This window comes from Haliotis cracherodii, unplaced genomic scaffold, assembly GCF_022045235.1.
Source record: "Haliotis cracherodii isolate W230 unplaced genomic scaffold, xgHalCrac1.p SCAF_15, whole genome shotgun sequence".
Classification (NCBI taxonomy): Eukaryota; Metazoa; Mollusca; class Gastropoda; order Lepetellida; family Haliotidae; genus Haliotis; species Haliotis cracherodii.
In genome coordinates this window covers 35,060,284-35,081,402 of record NW_027266270.1, presented here as the reverse complement: position 1 = coordinate 35,081,402, position 21,119 = coordinate 35,060,284, and the positions used below count along the sequence as shown (strand labels likewise).

The following is a 21,119-nucleotide window of genomic DNA, read 5'->3' as shown; positions in this document are numbered from 1 at the left end:
AAACCTATTCACTGAACCTGACCATATTACCCGTAATGGCAAGCAAAGGCTACTTTGGAATCCCCGCCGGATACAGACGAAAACCTATCGAACACGTTCCAAAGTCATAAAAACGTGCAATGTGAAGTTAAATGATGGAAAAATATAGAAAATACAAAATATATAAAGGAATGTGTCACGTACACCATTATTGTTTTAGAATGTTGATTCTGCGTACCAAGTACGATTTGTTTTGCGTACCGCGAGAATTCGAAGAACTACTGGACCAAATATGAAATGTTTTGGAGTACTTCCTATTCATTTATCCGTAAGGCTAATTTCAGTTCCCTAAAGTCCCAAAGACATTTCAGAAAGCTATTACATATAGAAAAATACGTTATTCAGAATGTTATATCAAATGGACAGATTTAAAACAAAGTAATACTCGTTCGAATGCATTGTTCATTCATTAGTTCCAATTGTATATGTTCCACCATTGTTTTGCCTAATATGATGTTACCCCAACAGTGGCACCCGTCACAAAATCATGCAAAGGCAAGTCAATTTTTCATTCGAAGGAAAACACGGGAAAAAAGGAAGAAGTAAAAGAAGGGATTCCATCGGACATCATTTTGTTACTGATGCGTCAAGTTTGGAAATGTCCTCCACATGTCCACCATATAACGTTTTGAAAGCTTAACTGAGGCCATGAATGTTGATCACACAACTTCTGAGCGTCGTATTACGCTCTTTGACATCTTGGTACAAGGAACATGCTCGATTAATTGTACCTCTAGATACCAAGGGCTGGAGCTGCAGGAATATTGCTCGATATAAAGGGAAAGTTGACCGTTGGTAAGTTGAAGTCATCCCTTTTGTCATACAGTCTTGGGGTTTAACGTAGCATCCAAGATTATCATCTATCATACAAGAGTCTATGGGAACCCCTACTGGGAAACGCTTCTGGTTGGCTGGTGTTGAAAGAGTTAATACCGAGCACGAACAGGGTACCAACAGGTACCATCTGTTAACGTCTTTTGGTATGAAACGGCCGGGGATCAAATCCCGGACCTTCCACTCTCCGATCGGATGTTATACCACTAGACCACGGAGGAGGTCCACGTATAAAGAAGAGCTATGTAACTGAATCATTTCTTTTTTTTCTTTAAACATGTCCCATAGTTGTGTATAGTTCATTCCCTATCAAGTAATTGTCTTTTCTAAACCATTGTAATTGCACTATTACACATTTTCAGCGATGAGCCGAGCGCAGTCCTGCTTATTTGCAAACAGGTAGTGACTGCACATTATTATCAAAACCGATGTACAATAATGTGATCAATATCACAAAAACAAAATGTATAATGCAATAGAAATATAGAATTTGACAGAGGTGTACATGCATTGTGTACAGTAATTCAGTTGAGTTGGGATTCTGGGTTTTCATAGGTCTCGATCAACCTTTGCTTGTCGCACGAGGTGACACAATGGACCAGGTTATCAGGCTTGCTGGCCTGGTTGATGGCGTGTCATCGTACCCCGAGGTCGTGTGTCGTTGATAATAATATCAATCACTGAACTGTCTGATCCAGACCCCACTGTGTAACACGCTCCTGTCGTATAGCTGGACTGTGATGTTACAACCTTAACAAAACAATTGAGTTAATAGAATGGCGTTGTTTCATAAACCTTTTTATTGCAACACACATGGGTGACCTGACTGTTATGACTTCAAGATTAAATACTAGTATGTATATCAGAGCATTCAGGTCACGGGCATTTTTTACAAAGGAGTTAACAGGGTACCTTCTGCTGTTTCAAAGAGAACATATCTATGGCAGCACCGTTGTGGAAGAAAATTGCGGATTGAATTTAATATCTCTGTTTTTGTCGACCAGAGCATATTGAATATTTTGATGCTGAATGTACGTTATTAGAGTACATGCATAACGTATTGTTTAATACAGGACATGGGCGGTTGGGTAGCCTACTGGTTAAAGCGTTCGCTCGTCACGCCGAAGACCCGAGTTCGATTCCCGACATGGGTACAATGTGTGAAGCCCATTTCTGGTGTCCCCCGCCGTGATATTGGTGGAATATTGCTAAAAGCGGCGTAAAACCAAACTCACTCACTCACTAATACAGGACTCACCTGCAAGACATTCGTCTTCCACGACATCAGACACACAGACTGTACAGAATCCCCGTCCTTCCAATATCAGTTTCCAACATGTGTATACTACATCTGAGCTGTGAAGTTCATGTACAGAGTGTACTAACAGTAACAAGCATAAACTATCCTTTGATCACATCTTCTTGTTTGTCTTCTTAATCATTGGCAAGCACACTAATAAAACACCTGATGTGTGTGTCGTTTCTTTAATATAAGAACGGCATGTTATCATTACACGTGTGTACTTTATCGATACAATTTCGCTCTGTTTCTCTGCAGGAAATAGGTAGCTCGTCTACTCACTTGAAGGTCGTGATGTCAATTATCCTTTATGTAATCCCCTCCGTAAACTATTGTTCCTTCGATTTACTTATATTAAATATAAATAAACGTGACAAAACCCTTTTCGTAACTTCACTTCTTCTTTTTATTTCTCGTTCTGACGGAACTTGACAATCACACCCAACTTACTCTATATGTTCTGTCCTTCTTGAAAGTTGAAATACATGAAATATGGGGTCAACATGTGATTGCAAAGTGTTGACTAAATAACGAAAAAATGCTTACTGTCCTGTGATTATTCTGATTATGTTGTGAACACGATGATCCACTTCTCTTTACAATGTATAATAATATAGACAATGCAAAGAGAGTTGAACTGGGCGACCTTCAGTTGTATTTCGGAAAATATGTGGCGTAAGAATGCAACATCTGCGTTGAAATGCCTCGTAACTGATCGTAATCAGACATGGCGAGTTACCGATACCTACCTCAGCCAACTGAAATCTAAATATCTTTTTGGTGTACACGTGTTGTGCACATAACACAATCGTCTACCTGATAAGATTGTGAAGGCCGCCTCATAAATATGACAAGGGCGTCTGTGGTGTAGTCACGTGTATATGACCATTGTAATGGAGAAGTACATCCTTGTGTTCCTCTCGGTTCTTATGTCCTGTGGGGCAACGGATCGCCCCAATATTGTCTTCATAGTTGCAGATGATTTGGGTAAGTATGTGTTGTTCACAGATAAAGTGTCTACGTACTTCTAGTTCTTATTCTGAGGCCAGATAATGAGTTTATCATACAGGTAATGTGACACATCTTTACAACATTTTTATCTGCATGAATATTTCCATAAAATAAAAGAGTATGTGTTCCTCTAGTACATACCTTCATACCTTAATGAATGGAATGAGGAGATATTTGACACATTGTTTCAGATTCACATGGAAGATGGTTTCCATTGTTATATTTGTTTTACGTTTATGCGGGTCAAGTATATGTTTTCTTTTTCAGAGTGGTATTCTATGAGTAATGTTATGGTGAGCTGTTAAGTGTGTTACTCAGAGGGTCAACATCCAAGGTAAATGTGAAAAAATACTGTTAAAACTATTCCATTGTACAATTCAATGATGTTTACATATCCAAACCATAGAATGTCACCTTTTATTGCAACAAGGATGGAACGATGTTGGTTTCCGAAACCCAAACATGAAGACTCCTAACATTGACAAACTGGCTACAGAGGGGATCATCTTTGAGAACGCCTATGTCCAGCCTTATTGCAGCCCGTAAATATCATTTGTACATTTTTCTTTTCTTTTTTGTACATCACTCAAACTTTTATATTATACAATCGTATCCTAACTTTGGATTCTGAAACTTGGTCGTGAATAATTAGAATAAAAGAAGGACTTTCGAACTGAATTGGATAGTCTACAATCGACGGTGTTAGTCTGTGCAATGTTAGATACAGCCTCGTCCTCCTCAATCTCCAATAATGATTTACAGGTCTCGCACTGCCTTCATGAGTGGAATGTTTCCATTCAAGGTGGGCATGCAGGTATGTAAAATACAAGTTGTTGTTGCATTAGGTGTTTAAGAGGTCGCCTTCTGCCTAGGCAATTTCGGCTGACCTGTCCCTCTTTGGGACTCCTGTGTGTGAGAAGGGTTCACATATATATTGTGAGTTCGGTGTTCACATAATTTCTGTTTTTGCATTGATATGATTTCTTTTTTCTTATATTGATATGATTTCATTTTTATCCGTGGCTGCTCTGTTTATATACGTTCGAGCAGCTGTCCATCTCTCAGAAATAGAGTTAGTTTGGCCTTCGCTATTGCATCTCTTGGCTTTAGGAGATCTATGACAGATAGCGGATCTAACTGCAATTCTTGTTTTAACCTAGCCCGGGCTGGGGCATGGTCTTGACATTCTAGTAACAGGTGGTCCATGGTTTCAGCCTGATTGCAAGATGAACAAACCTTGTCATAGTGCTTTTTGTGACCAAGTCTGAGGCGTGAGATAGCAGTTTCAATTTTCCTTTCATTTGAGTATGAGTTTGGCTTTTGTTGGACCTTGGGTTGAATTTTGTATAGCCATCTGCCGATCTTACTTGCGTCCCATTGGGCTTGCCATCTTTTTGCTATGGAGGCTTTGATTTTGCTTTTTATCTCTAGTTTACTAAAGGGAATAGGCTCTATATCCGCTTTGTCTAGAGCTAGCTTCGCCAGTGAGTCTGCTTTTTCATTTCCATGAATATCTATGTGAGAGGGGATCCAACACAGCTCCACCTGTTGCCCTTGGTCCGATAGTTTTGTATATTCGTATAGAATATTGTTGACTGTGTTTGGCCTGGAGTTTGAGTTTCTCCCACTGATGGCCTGAAGTGCACTTAGCGAGTCTGATAGGACGACTGCCTTTGCTTCCGGGAGTTCCGGTATGAGTTTGAGTGCATGATGAATTGCCTCCAATTCAGCCGTGAATACTGACTGACCATCAGGCAAGCGAACTGAATGTGCTTGGGGTTTGGAGCTGTGGATATGGATCCCGTAACCAGCACTGTTGTTGATAGGATTCTTGGATCCATCAGTGTATATATGGGCCCAGCTGTCCCAGGTAGTTTGAATTTTAGTGATAGCTACTGATCGTAGTAGGGTTGGGTTTTCTCTTTTAGTGACTTCTGATGTTAAAGCAGTGTCAACTTTGGGAGTTTGTAAAGTCCAGGGAGGGTGTAACCCTTTGTAATGACTTTCTGGAGGCTGAATGTCATCGCAATTGTGACTTCGAATGAGTTCACGCACTAATATCCCAGATGGCTTTAGTGAGGGATTTTTTCGAGCTAGGGCTTCATCTCGAGCGTTTTTGTCTTGCCATATCTTTTTAACCAAAGGGTTTGATGTTCGTCCCCAGAACGATAATATTGCCTGCTCTCTTCTTAGTTTCAATGGGAGTTCTCCCGTTTCTACTTGTAGTGCTTCTAGTGAGGTGCCTGTCGCTGCGCCTGTGGCCAGCATTAGGGCTTTGTATTGTATTCTGTCTAGGCGCCTCAAGACAGTATTTGATGCTGATTGAAAAGCCTCACAACCATAGTCAATTTTTGATCTGATAAGAGCTTTGTAGAGGTCCAGCTGAGTGTCCCTCGATGTGCCCCAAGATGTGCCTGAAATTGCCCGTAATACGTTCAGGTCTTTTTGACATCTGTTTTCCACATATTCTATATGCTTGCGCCAAGTGAGGTGTTGATCAAGGATAACTCCAAGAAATATTGCAGATTTTTCGAATTTGATGGGTTTGCCTTTTATGGAGACACGGGGTATCATAGCATCTTTCCCCCGGCGTTTGAATAGAACTCCAACCGTTTTTTCACTTGAAAGGGTGAATCCCCATTTATTGCACCATTGATCTACTCCGTCCAGGGCTGACTGGAGTTTTTTTCTGATTTGTGAGATATCTCTGTGCTTTACCCATATTGCTCCGTCATCAGCGAACTTAGAAGTTTGGGTAGGAGAGTTGACATGGTCAAAAAGATCATTGATCATGATATTAAACAGGGTTGGGCTTATGATGCTGCCTTGTGGCGTGCCATTGTTCAGTGCCATAGGATCTGATCGATTGTTCCCTATTTTAACTGATAGCGACCTGTCTTGCAGGAAGCTGTCTATGAAGTTTGCCATGTTCCCTTCAACTCCATTTTGTGATAGTTTTGAGAGGAGTCCGTCATGCCATACCATATCGAAGGCTTTGCTGAAGTCCAGAAATACTGCGGCTAGGTATTGTCTGTTTAATTGGGCTTTTTTTATTTCATTTTCCAGTCTTAGAATATGATCTAGACACGAGTGTCCCTTCCTGAAGCCACTTTGGTCAGGTTTTATGTGATTGCCAGTTTCAAGATGATGCATGAGCCTTTTTGTAACCATGGCTTCCATGGCTTTGCACATGTTTGAGGTGAGTGAGATCGGTCGATAGGAGTTTGGTAGGGCTTCTTCTTTCCCTTGCTTTAGCAGCGGGATAACCGCAGCATGTTTCCATGCTTTTGGGACTTCTCCTTTAGACCATATCGTGTTATACAACTCAGTGAGTAAGCCTTTGGTTTGATCAGGTAGGTTTTTCAATATCTCGTAGCTGGTTGTGTCAAGACCAGGTGCTGTGCCTTTTCTATGTTGTATCGCATCATCAAACTCTGTCACCGTAAATGGTATATTGTATACCAGATGCTTGCTTTGCGGCCGTTTTGAGATCTTAGGCATAAGCATTTTTTCCTGTTTGAATTCTTCGCTGCAATTTGTGTTGCTGCTCACAGATGAGAAGTGCTCAGCTAGAATGTTGGCCTTTTCTTTGACTGTATGGGCGTTGGCTAACTTGGGAATTTTTGTGGGTTTCCGCTTACCCCTGATTGCGTGTATTTTGCTCCAGACTGTTTTAGCATTTGTTTTCTCATTAAGGGATTTGCAGAAGGTCTGCCAAGACTCTTTCTTAGAATCGTCTATGAGTTGTCTTACTTTCGTCCTGGCTGCTCGGACTTGGGCAAAGGCTGATTTATCCCTTTTTGACCTATTTAGGGCTTTCTTTCTCACTCTCCTAGCTTTTGCTATTTCCCTGTTCCACCATGGTACCGGCGTTTTGCCAGTTTTGTGGTCTTTTTTTGGAATTGATTTTTCAGCTGCGGCAATAATTGCTGAGGTGAGATTTTGGCAAAAAAGATCAGGATCATCCGAGGCAATTTCTGAGGACTTGAATGATATACATTCCTTCCTGAATTTAGGCCAGTCAGCCTTTGCATAGTCCCATGTGGGCTGAGGATCGGGCTGTTCCTCTAATTGTGGTGGGCTACCTATGTAGGTGAGTATAGGAAGGTGATCGCTTCCCCAAGTGTCGTCATGGACTTGCCATTGGCAATGTGAGGCGAGGTGTTTGGTGGCAATTGTAAGATCAATTGAACTCCATGTGTTGTGGACTTGGTCATAACGTGTGTGACTGCCGTTGTTCAGAGTTATGAGATTGTCGTCCTCAACCCATTTCTCTACCATTTTGCCGTATTTGCATGAATCATTCCTGTCTTCCCAAAGAGGGCTGTGGGCATTAAAGTCACCAAGGATTATCCCATTTTTGCCTACTATTTGAGCTAGTCTTGTTAACTCTTCCATGTTCGTTTCATGGGTAACCCTGTGATATATGTTAGCTATGCGTAATTCGTTGCCATTTGCCAGTTTTAGGGAGATTACTTGGGTTTCAAGGTTTCCTACGTTTGCTTCAATATTCTTGGAGGTACAGCCGTCGTGGACAAGGGTGATTAGTCCTCCTCCCTTGTTGCCAGGCATAAGTCTTTTTCTGTCTTTTCTATATTGGGTGTACCCAGGTAGTGTGAATTTGGCTTTTTCACTGAGTTTAGTCTCCTGTATTAGAATGACATGAGGCTTGATCACCTTTTTTTTGACGAGTGCAGTCAGTTCATTGCCGTGGCTCTTAAAATACAAGGTCTCCCCTTCCTTCTTAAACATATAAGCTGAGCATAACGTATTTAACATATACGATGCTGAAACAACTACGGTTTTGTGAATCTGTTTAAATGTTATCGAATGTGGCCTGGCGGTATTGAACAACCCCGCTAAGCAAACAGTGTAATTTGTAGAAGTCGTTTTGTCTTGGCATGCAGGTAAGTTGCTTTGATGTTACCTCTTCATTACAAAAACAATTAATGATGCTCCAACAAATACGGTTTTGTGAATCAGGTTTTAACTAGCAACTGTGGCCCGATGAAGCACGATCCCGCAAAGCCCTGAGTGCAATGTACACAATGTGAAATGAAGTCTTGACTGTTGTGATGTAATAGGGTCTTACATATAAATTTCACATCGCAGCACAAAGTTCTGAGCAATGTTCAGCCTGCATGTGTGCCCCTCAACTACACCTTCCTGCCACAAGAGTTGAAGAAACTCGGATACGCCACCCATATGGTCGGCAAGTATGTCTAGCAGTATTATAATACACAGCTTCTGTCGAGACTAATTGTGAGGATATTAGAGTGAAGGTTTTAAACATTATTTCTTGTCTGGAGTAATCAACATGAACTTTACACTATGTATTCTTCACCATGGAAGAATTGATTCTTTGATACCAGACAAGCCTATGTTCGCAAATAATCATATTGATTAATACATTAGCGAGTTCCGAATATCATCATATCCGATCTTTTACTATTTAACAAATCCCAACACCCTTCCACCAATTTCATGATGTTTTCAAGATGGCACCTGGGTTTCTGCAAATGGGAGTGCACACCTACGTACAGAGGGTTTGATACGTTCTTCGGCTACTACGCTGCTGAGGAGGACTACTTCAATCATAGCAAGGGCGAGTATTTTACTATCAAAACAACAATGTGTCAATAAACTCCTTTGAAAACAGTCAAATTAATCACTAGTTCCGAACATTTTCTATTAGGATTCTATAGTAGACCCATCTATAAGGATTCTATAGTAGACCCATCTATTAGGATTCTATAGTAGACCCATCTATAAAGATTCTATAGTAGACTCATCTATTAGGATTCTATAGTAGACTCATCTATTAGAATTCTTTAGTAGACCCATCTATTAGGATTCTGTAGTAGACCCATCTATTAGGATTCTATAGTAGACCCATCTATTAGGATTCTATAGTAGACCCATCTATTCGGGTTCTATAGCAGACCCAGTCAGGATCAGAACGAAACCAAATATCACCTTTGTTAAAAATGAACTAAATAAAAGCGACAAAACTCTTTCCATAATACGACAAAAACACTTTCCTAATCAGCATGCCTTCACAACATAGTCAGAGAAATGTCCTTCTCAATCACTTGCTAATGGCACAAACTCATGCATATTCAACCAGTAACATATACAATCATCACATGGGGGGCCATTGTCACTGCTGGATGTAAGGTTATCGTTTCATGTGTCACTTAAGTAGCATATTTAACGCTGTCTATCAAAGCTGGTGTCTGCTATGTTGGATCTAATGCAGAACATTGTGGATACCTAAATTGGTACCGATGAACTCAGTGAACTTAAGATATCGATTTTTCACTTTGATTATCATGCATAAATATATATCGTATATCTTAATTGTACTCCGTGTGTGTCATAAATGTTATCTGTCATAGATTGCTTGACGATGACGATGTTCAACTGAGTGGGGATCGTCTTATGAACCAGCAAATCTGAATTGTCCGACCAATTTATTTGAATATAAGGAATCCTGTGTGTGTGATGTGATTGGGGTATGACCGTAACTAAAACTCACTCTCCTACTTACTGAGAACTGATGGCGTAGACAATTCATTAGTGTGTTTGAACGTTTGCTTCAGCTGCATGCAATAACTTCACATCAGATGGAGAACAAATATTATTTATGGACATATTGCGTGGATATCAATGTCCAATGGTGTATTTCCAGGTGCCTATTTAGACTACCGCGATAACGAACTTCCCGCCTGGAATTACAAGGGAGAGTATTCAGCTGTGAGTAACTTGCACAGTTAAATTAGTAAAATATATCCATATTGGACAATACTGTCCATAAGAATGAATTTATTTCAAACTTGTTTAATGCACCGGTACTGACTGTGTATCTGTGCTAATGCAATACTTCTTTAACGTCCCACTTTTTGTTTTTTAACCCAATACGTTTGCACAAATTCTGGAGCAGCATGTATGACCTCGTGAAGCATGTTGTTCACATTGCTTAATGAAAACGAGACAATTGTTCGACCAATGAAAGATATGTTTTTGTGGTCTACCCAGTTGTATCTACTACCAATACAAATAACCATGTAGGAACCTGATCCCCAACACACTACTCTTGTTGTAAGAGGTGACTAATTTGGATTGGTTGGTCAGACCAGGTGACCCATGAGGGAAATCGAACGGAGTTAGAGCTTAAATTATTTAGCTACCCCACTGCCCCATAACATGACACACAGCATATATAAATATAAATTGTCAATGCAAGAGAATAACCAGCCTAGATTTTCTGCCGAACAGATTTCACTTGGCGTAAAGGGCAAATAGCTGTGGAAATTTTATAAATGGACCACTGAAAAACAGTGACGACACAAGGTGTTCGCGAAATTCATACAATTTGCTTAAAAGCAGTAGTATTTATTGCATGACGCAGCAAAGCAGTACTCTTGTCATGCGACGTCAGCCTGCAACGTAATGCGAAATGTCGTTTTACAGGCTGCCGGCGCATGGCATTATTATTGCTGTGCGGCATCAGGCAACATATATTTTCTTTTTTTATGTAAATAGTGTGAGTGGCGGATGTTACCTGCAGAACAGAACATGCTTACATTGTACGCGAACACCCGGTGTCATCACTGGTTTTCAGTGTTCCATTCACATCATTGTCACCGCTATTTTGACTTTTACAACCAGTGAAATCTTTTTCGGAGATGGTGTTGTCCGCGAACACGTGGTGTCATCACTGGTTTTCAGTGTTCCATTCACATCATTGTCACCGCTATTTTGACTTTTACAACCAGTGAAATCTTTTTCGGAGATGGTGTTGTCCGCGAACACCTGGTGTCATCACTGATTTTCATGATCCCTTCATATCATTTTCACAGCTATATGGTCTTTTACAATCAATGGAATCTGTTTTGGTTTTTCTGTCTTTGACGTGATATATTTAGCGAGTACATCAGTGTTGCCAGATTTTAATAGGGAGGAGGTAAGAGCGACAGTTTCTAATGTACTCATTCTGTCGTTCTGTTTCAGTATACATTCGCCCAGAAAGCTGTTGACATCATCCACCAACACGACGTCTCCCAGCCTCTGTTTATGTACCTGCCCTATCAGAATGTACATGCTCCTATTGAGGTAAAGTAGTCTATTACCTACTTAAAATACTAGAAAATAATCTGTCCTTGTGTGTTTGAAAGATGCTATTTCTATATGAATTCATTTTTTCATGGCGATCATACAAGATTACTCAAAAATATATGTTGTGTTTTTAAAATCCAACGAATTGGATAAGTGTAATCAGATCAGTATGTTTGGTAATTTCAAAAGTATGTTTTGCCAATGGTTCTTGATCAAAAACTTCTAAAAAGAATAATGTTTTTATCTCGGTGGAAATAACTGCAAAACTCACCAGAACCCCGTTCATAATCAAGCAGATTCTTATTCTTATTTGCTGATCTTATCATATTCAGGTTCCGGAAAAGTACTTCAACATGTACCCTAATGTGATAAACCGTGGCCGCAGGACCTTTTCAGGTACCCTACATTTCTTCAAATGCAATTACACATACATTCTTCCACATGTTCCCTATTCCACCTCCGTGGTGTCGTGGATAAAGTGAAAGGTCGGTGGTTCGATCGTCTGACCGCGTCATATCAAATGACGTCAACAGATTATACTTGTAACCATCCTGAGACTCTGTAAAAGAAGGACTGGTCGGTATCACAGTATAATTTGTCAGAGTGAGGTATCCAACTTAAAAGCAAGACACCGCAGTGTGATAACTCTAAAACACGCCATCCGGACAAGTACAAACAGCAACAGGCACGTGCATACACATACGTGAAATTATCTTCAACGCGACGTTTGAACCCTACCAGAATCCTGTTATGAAGAGAACAAAATTGATGGAATGGATGAATAAAATCATATAGCTTATTCTATCCAAGTATTGTTTTTTACGCTGTTGGCTACACCGAACTCCCAAATTTCACTGATATCAGTATGAAATGTGAAAAACACTTTCTTTTGTTTAACATCCAACTGAGATAATTGGTAAGTGCTATGTAGGATCTTTGTAACAGAGATAGTCAATCTCAAAATATTTTTTCAAAGTAAATATTCATTCATTCATTCATTCATTCATTCATTCATTCATGCATTCATGCATTCATTCATTCATTCACTAATAACTACAACCACATGTATGATATAGAAACAGAAAGATCTCCATTTGCAATTGAATATGATGATTAGTTATAATCCTACAGTAATGCTCACTTTACGAATTGATGCTGATATGGTCTCTTTTTAGGAATGGTGTCTGCCCTCGATGAAGCAGTTGGGAACGTCACAAAGGCACTTAAGGAGAAGGGGTTGTTTGAAAACACACTCATTCTGTTTACAACTGATGTAAGGACAGTCATCTTCTCGAGTCAACAACCAAAAATACTTAATGCATATACGGTATAGACCCATAAGAAAGACACATGAAAAACAAACAAGGTCGTTTATGAGTACATAGTCAATCATCAGTTTCCATACAAATACCCAAATTCACCGAAGTGGTAAACGTCTGAGACCTGCATCAATTCGGGCTTTCCTCCGCAATAAGCTGACACGCCGCGATAAAACTGGAATACTGTTAAAAGCGGCGTTAAACCCAACTCACTCACTCACAAATACCCGAGCGGCCATAGTTTTATCATATTGATTGTGCAGAACACGGATTCAATAACACATTATACTGCAGATCAGTATGAATACTGAATACTGTCAGCAATGTTATATCTCATCAGAATGGCGGTCCTCTGGAAAATGATGCCAACAACTGGCCCCTGAGAGGTGGGAAGCACACAATCTGGGAGGGAGGCACGAGGGGGACATCCTTCATGTATGGCACCGGGCTGAAGAAAACCAAGACAACGTATAATGGGTTCGTAGACACTGTCAATTTAACGTGAAGGATATATGGGAAGAATGTTATAATTTTACAGGTGAAGAATAGGCGATTGGTGCTCCTAATTGGTAAAGATGTTTGGTTAACGAGATTAGACAGTATTGAACATCTCAAACTCTCGAGTAATTGCAGACCCATATCATTTCAGAATGATGCATGCTGTAGACTGGAATCCCACCTTGGTGTCCGCAGCTGGTGGCACTCCTGGTATTAAGGACTGGATTTGTGTGTTTGTTATTTGTTAAACTCTGTCCTCAGCAATAGTAGAGCTATATGATTGCAGCCTGTACATAATCGAATTTGGACCAAACAATCCATAGACTGACACCACAAATATCGATCAACGCAACTGGGATATGTACAATGACATTTATCGCACCTTACATGAAATTACCAGCTTCTGATTGGTTACTCATCGTAACTCGCATATCTCGAATAAGTATCGCTGAGTTGAAATGAACAGGTGCATTGGGTAGAGAGAAGTAAGTCGGTTCGTTTGCGGCGTCTGGTACGGGTTTTATGGACCAGTATGAAAGAATGTCAGTAAGATAAATTCGTTGTTAACCGATCTCTCGGGGCTCATGGCGTGAGCCTGAAGGCTTGGAGTATATAGGCTCACCCACAGGGTACACCACGCCCATATACCCCTCGCATCGGTTGATCATGACAAGGTGTAGTATCAACCAAGTCAGCTAGTCTGGCGACTCCATCCCATCAGTCGGCTCTTGCGGCTCTTGGGTTACTACAGGTCAGTTCTAACCCTGATCTTCACGGGGACCTAGATATAGTCTCTCACAGCAGCTCTATTATTCCCAGCATACACCTGCAATGTTAATAAGCCTCTCACAGCAATACATTCATGAAATAACTGCTCGCACATGGCCATAACATTATTAGTTTTTACCCCTTGGAATTGTTTATTTTATATCCTAAAGAATATATCACACAAAAATGAGAACTTTGTCAGACGATGACACAAATTTGAAAGGGCTAAACATGTAATCTATTTACCATGGAACGAGATTCCGTTAATGTCAGCAAAATCCGACCCTGTTGTAGAGACGACAATCGATGGGATAACCCACTGGGAATCTATCAGGAATGGCCTTCCGTCATCAAGGACCGAGTTTATATACAATCTTGACGACTTTGAACCCGCAACGGAAGGACATGCTGGGATAAGGTAACTATTTTAGTTAGTAGGTTACAGAACTATTTTGTAACATCTGTCTTGAGGCGAGTATTTATCACTACACAGAACGAACACTTGAGATAAGTATTTCTCTGTATCAATCAAATTGCGATCTCAGAATTCGAAAGCGGGTCTTTAACCATGGAGATTCATTACAAAGTGTTTCCGACATGTCACTGTATTAAACAATACATATTATGAACAACAGCGGAAGCAAGAAGTGATCCTGTGTTGTATTGTTTGTTCACAGGGTTGGTGACTACAAGTTGATACTGGGCTACCCAGGGGGACCTGATGGCTGGTACAAGCCTAAGAACAGCACACCGGGGGACATTTATGACAACATCATATATTATAAGGGCGATAGCCCAGTGCGTCTGTACAACATACGTGGTAGGTGCAGATCAGAAATAATTATATATTAATTTATCTAACTTATTTTCCTATAATAAAATTGTAAGGCGGTTGCACCTTGTATACTACTGAAAGACATAAAAGTTTTGAACAAAAACATATCAACCATCTATATGCACGCCTATAAATAAAAAGATATTTTAAACAAATCTACATACACGCCATCTATGCACAATACACAAATCCGTCACTTAATCGACATGCTCTCCTCCACCTACAGAGGATCCCACTGAGCATGACGACCTGGCAGCACAGATGCCGGACATTGTTGACAAACTGAGAGCCCGGATTGATGACTACCGGAAGCAGATGGTCCCCGCCCTTTTCCCTCCTCCTGATCCTGCATCGTTCCCCAAAAACTTTGGCAACGTGTGGAGCCCGGGATGGTGTTGATCTTCGATTCAATTATATCAATTAAACTTTACCAATTTTGTTTGAACTCCATTTGAAAACATAGACTGTAACAATGTGTTGGTTGAAATTCATTTTGTGTTTGTATCCCATGAAAAATAAATGAGTGTCAGTTTCCGGTGTCTCTATTTCACTGATACAGTTTGTGAGTTTGGTTCAACGCCACTGTGTGATGAAAGAAGTAGATGTTTAAGATGTAGATTTGTCCACTGACGTAGAATTCTAATAATACAAGGTGAACACTTGAAGGCCTATTCATTCTCCATTTACATGAGCCCAATGACCAAATCTTACCTTGTAATTCTTACAGCTACTTCTACTGTCGCCACCCTTCCTTACTGAAAGTAACAGGTTACAGATAGAAGAATTAGCAACAATATATCTTCAGCAGGGACCTGGTTTATTTAGCTTCGAGGATGACGACAATGCGAGTATGTACCCCTCTCCGCTATCCAGAATGGTTTACATCTTCATAACAACATTGAGTTCGCTGTTCACAGAGCTTTTTGCCATCATGTGTCATAGATTGTATATTACAGGTTAGATTAGAGATCCAATAAGCTTGCCAGAATTGAAGAAAAGGGTCACACGTCTTATGTACAAAGCTACCGATCACAGGGAGGTCACTGAATTCAAATTATATAGAAAAATGGACCCTATTCAATTTTAACACTTGATACTTATTCATTCCCTAGATTACCAATTGCTTTCTACGCAACCTCCTTTCTGTTCTGGTCCAGTGGTGATTCAAGGTTTGTGTATTTCCCCCTACAACATCATGCTTCCTATAAGAGGCAACTAAATAGTTCGAGTCGGCAGCCTCGGTGACTTTGCTTTAAAGTCTCTGATTATACTATGGTGGCATAGTTCATTGCCCATAAAACAATCACTGGCTTCTTTGGTCCAGACTATTTGCAGGTCGCTGGGTTACAGCTGAACTGTTGTTGGGTTTCACGATAAACAACAAACACATCAACATAGTTTAAAAGCTCAATGGAGGACCTGGTCAACATGGTATATTTAATAATGTATTGTATTTTGTGGGCATAATGTAAGTATTGACGTAAAACCCTAGCGAAAGATTGCAGATATTTTCGTTATCTGACAGTCGGTGTTGCATATTTTCGTTATCTGACAGGAATGTACGCGTCAGTCGTTGTTAACATTTTGGCTCAGTCAAATACCAGAACATGTTGGTCAAGGTGGAGATATGGATAAAAATATGCTTTATCAGTGTACAATTACAAATCGTGTACATTGTTGCAGATAACTCAGGTGAGCGTAGACAGTGAAGACAGCAAGAAAGTGATTTAATATGAAATACGTACTGAGACTGTGTCACTCTAAATGTGCCTTATTTCAAAGTAGAGATATTAACACAGTTGTATATGGTCTGCATAGCCGAGTATTCAGGGAAAACAGTGTGCATGGTCAGGCGGAAATGGTGTTGGATTTTAGAATCCTTGCATGAAGACTTCAAGCATCGACAAACTGACCACATGGTGAATCAACTTTGAAAATGGATATATTCAGCCCGTAAATTGCTGTTATGCTATTTTGTTCTCACTTTACTGAGACACTATACGAGACATCGATTGTAACTTTTAATTGCACAATAAATAGCTTACAATAGACATTACCCCAAACATGGCAATTCATGAGATATATGCACAAAGAACATACAGAACACTATGCCGCCATTGCAATGTGTTGCAATTGATAATTGCCAAATATAATCTTAAACATAAAAAGCTATATACGTGTTTGGACTGATGTTTGATGGAGCTTAATTGCTGGACTGAATGTGTCTGTATTTCAATAAGACACAGGTATCAGTGCACTCATTGGTACTGATCCCATACCGCCCTTATGAGTTGAATGTTTCCATTCCATGTAGGCCTGCATGTACTTTTGTCGACTTTTTCATAAATATTAGAACATACATAAACGCATTGTGCAAGATATTCAAACTTTAGATCATGATACAAGTGGAACGTCTCTGAAAAATTGGAAGATGAAGTAAGGGATATGTGTGCTGAGAATGTGTGAGGAATTTCTTACTCGTTGGACTTTGTGCATGCTATTACTGGGATGCACGTGCTTTTTCAAGGACATCATGGGTTATTATGACAACGTGTTTATACATGTCATGATCATGCATGACTTTTAAAAAAATCTATGGCAGTCGTATTTAAATGTGTTTTTTATGGTGCACAAGAATGCCTTTTTTCCGCTAGTATATTGAAGTTTAATTCTGAAGCTGTGCAATCACCATGTACACTATCAGTTCAGATGGCATATGGGTTTCTTGTAATTTGGAGTGCCCACCAACGTACCAAGGCTTCGATACTTTCTTTGGTTATTATAATGCGTCTGTAGACCACTTCACACAAACTGTTGGTGCGTCTTATTCCGGTTGTGGGAGATTAATGGACATTACTTTGTCGTTTCGTGAATTTACATTTCACTTATACAGTGTTAGCAGATGTACTGCGATCAACGTTTTTTCATATTAAACCAGGGAGGTATTTAGACTACAGGGACAATCAGCTTCCTACACGAAACTATTTTGCAGAATATTCTGCTGTAAATATGCATGGGTAATTTGTCGTTAACTGTAGTTTACACTCGTCGCATGAATCACGATTATTTTGTAAAAGAGATACTAAATCTTCGGCGAATGGTTTAATAGTTTGGCCGTTGTGTACATTCCAGTTATCATTTCAGTTCATTCGCCCGAGAGCCGCTGACATCATCCATCGAAATAATGTATCACAACCGTTGTTTATGTACCTCCCTCATCACAATGTACATGGTCCTAATGAAGTAATTGAAATCACAGTATGGAGAACGTGTACACGTTTACTTCCACCAGCCTGTCTTGTAGGTTGAGTATGTAGAATGTCAGGTTTTAACATTCACGTCAGTTTGATTATTTTCGAATGACATTGTTGGTATATGTTAGTATTCATACATATATTCACGATTGGATCACTTGATTACCATATCAATGAACAATATATGGTTTATGCTATAGGCTGGGGGTGGTGTCACTCAGAGTGATGTATAATTCGTTTAATGCAATGAAGATGTTCCGTTGTACAAGACTGGGCATCCTAGGTTCCCAAGAAATACGAGGATATGTATCAGAACGTGATTAACGAAGGGCAAAGAAAGGTTCAGTGGTATGCAAATTTATAACCGTATGTCCTATCTGTTTCTTGACTGATTATTGACCTGTGTTGACATCTTATATTATACATGTAGTTGAAAAATGGTCTCTAAAGTCCTCATATTCTATTTTTCAGAAAGTTTGTTGATAATAGTTCAAATCGACATCCTATAACCTTCGTTGTGTTGTGAGTCGTATTAGAGAGTTGTGCCCCTTTAGAGAGTTAGGATCCTCTGATCAGGCGTTAGAGACCAAGAACCATACTGATTAAATACATGTTCTCTGTGGGCAGCTTGGCCTGCGTTAAGTTCATACACCATGGCATATCTGTCCAAACCACTGACCCACCACTACCATACTCTGCAGGATTGGTGTCTGCTTTGGATGAGGCACTAATGCCACCCAGTCCATACATAAGCTGATTCTAGTCATCGCAGATGTAAGTACTAGTACATGTAGCAGCCTATACTATGACCTTTAATCAGACTTTCTTACTCAGTGGCACTTACTTTTCTAATCGAAAGTGATGAGTGAGGGGTGCTACCGCAGGTTATGCTTACCCAATTGCAACTGATGTCTTAATTGTTTTTTTGTGATTTCTTCATACAATTTTCTCACTATTTTGTCTTCTTAGCCACATGGAATCTGTTTCGGTGCTGAATAATCTCTTGCGTTGATGGTTTGAATTCTGATATGAAAGATTTGTTACTATGTATAACAGCCCGTTACTGGTGTCCTCGGCCATGATAACCCTGGACTATTGCTAAAACCCAATTCAGAGCATTACAACGGCGTTACACCACTGAGAGTGTTATCACGGTTTGTTCGTATTACAAATATTATTAAATACATATCTCAAAAAGAGCAGTGATCATTCCTATTATATCACACTTAATTCCCGGTAGTCTGATAACTATGACCTTGTATATATTTCTTTAAGTATTGACTGTGGTTTATTGTCAGGAGTAAAACAGAAACAATGAGGTTCATATCCCTGATTCTATGTATAAATCTCAATTCAGCAACTGAACAAATTTATTATACTCTTCACAATGCCATAAGGGATCTTTGATGAGTCAGTGAGTAAATAACATTTAACTCACCTTCAGTACCCTGTTACAAGGTCAGTGTATCAAACAGTAGATCGTTGATGAGTGAGTGAATATTGTTCGCCGCAGTCGGCAATATTACACATAACTCACTCCGGTGTGGTATTATCGAGTCTTGAACAGGCACAGCAGTGGCTGAAAGTAAGAGACACGATTTTACACCATCGAGGCACGATGACACGGAATCAGTCACTGCACCAAGCATCACCACCGAATCACCTTAAGTCTATAGACAGGAATGACATTTGGAGACATATTTTACCCTGATTACCCTATCTTCTTGGTGAAGACTCCGGGTGGAGACATGTTTGAGTATATATCCGTATTTCTCAAAATAGCGATACCCAGTAATTTCAAGAAGAGACAATATAATGACTTCTTTTTTATATAAAATGTGTCAATACCTGAATTTTATTGTACCAGTGTGGAACATGTTTAGGCTTAGTAATCCCGTTCCCTTGGCAGCCGACGTCTACAACACAAGCTATGAGGTACAGGTGGAGCAAGCGGAGGAAGAACTTCATCAGTGGTTCCTGGTTCCTCAGGGTAGAACCCTGGTGCGCCGATGCCAAGTCTGACCACTCTCGATGTGAGAAACATAATGTTTACACCAACTGTTGCCATATGTCGTTTGAGACTATGAAACTTCAGGATCCCGATATTAACGAAGTATCACAGTAGAATACATTGACTACATTTACGGTGTAGTATCATGGTATTGTAGGTCTCATGAAATATCGGAATCGCATGATTGAAATATTCACGATTTCCATTCGCGGTATGCAACATTTTGCACCTGATGAGAACAGCTGACACGAGTAAATCTAGTGATAGAAGTGTGCCAGTTTTGTTGATCATTAACACATACAGCGTATACTTATCTCACTTCCTGTTGTAGTGAATGGCTCAGTTGACGCAAGTATCTTTGCTGAGATCATTGGTTGTGGGTCCCAATCTGACTTTAATCCCTTTCGTGACCCTTAATTCGATACCTCTCTCCCTCAAGATCTGGCAATCGAGTGAGTGTGTTGGTTTAATCACCGCTTAGAACAGTATTTCAGTTATATCACGGTGTGTCAGCTTAATGTGGGTGGTCTCAAACGTTTACAGTTTCGGTGAAACCCACGAGCATGGGTTTGGTGCTCACAAATCAAGAAATATAATCGGGGCGATACGGAATTCAACCTCACGATCAAAGGTTTCTTTCGTGCCCACGAGACGCAAGTCTACACTTATGCTTACACATACACACAATACATACACATACGCGTATACGTTATACAAATACACATACACATACACTTATACAAATACATTCGCGGATTCATACTCATATTAATACACATACACATACACATACACATACACATATACATACGCATACACACACACATACACATACACATACACATACACATACACATACACATACGCATACTCATACACATACACATACACATACACATATACATACGCATACACACACACACATACACATACACATACACATACGCATACTCATACACATACACATACACACACACACACATACACATACACACACACACACATACACATACATATATACATACGCATACACATACACATACACATATGCACACACATACGCATACAAAAACGCATACACATACAGGAAGAATAAACCATGAGGGGCGCTGAGCTCACAGAGCTTCCATTT

The 21,119-nt window shown here is 39.9% G+C and overlaps 1 protein-coding gene across 2 annotated transcripts; it reads left to right on the top strand.

Moving 5' to 3' along the window:
- Window positions 1–3,019: 3,019 nt before the first annotated feature.
- Window positions 3,020–15,237, top strand: LOC139462554 (arylsulfatase B-like). Of its 2 annotated transcripts, none has more exons than XM_071244364.1 (14): window positions 3,020–3,160; window positions 3,615–3,726; window positions 3,947–3,998; window positions 8,297–8,400; window positions 8,683–8,789; window positions 9,876–9,940; window positions 11,198–11,299; window positions 11,635–11,698; window positions 12,478–12,575; window positions 12,962–13,098; window positions 13,271–13,329; window positions 14,182–14,305; window positions 14,565–14,707; window positions 14,949–15,237. In XM_071244364.1, the coding sequence occupies exons 1-14, from the start codon at window positions 3,055–3,057 to the stop codon at window positions 15,119–15,121; spliced, it is 1,446 nt and encodes a 481-aa protein (XP_071100465.1). In that variant the 5' UTR covers window positions 3,020–3,054; the 3' UTR covers window positions 15,122–15,237. The 2 variants fall into 2 exon arrangements, with proteins under 2 accessions (XP_071100465.1, XP_071100466.1); XM_071244365.1 differs by lacking the exon at window positions 3,020–3,160 and adding an exon at window positions 3,338–3,518.
- Window positions 15,238–21,119: the final 5,882 nt, after the last annotated feature.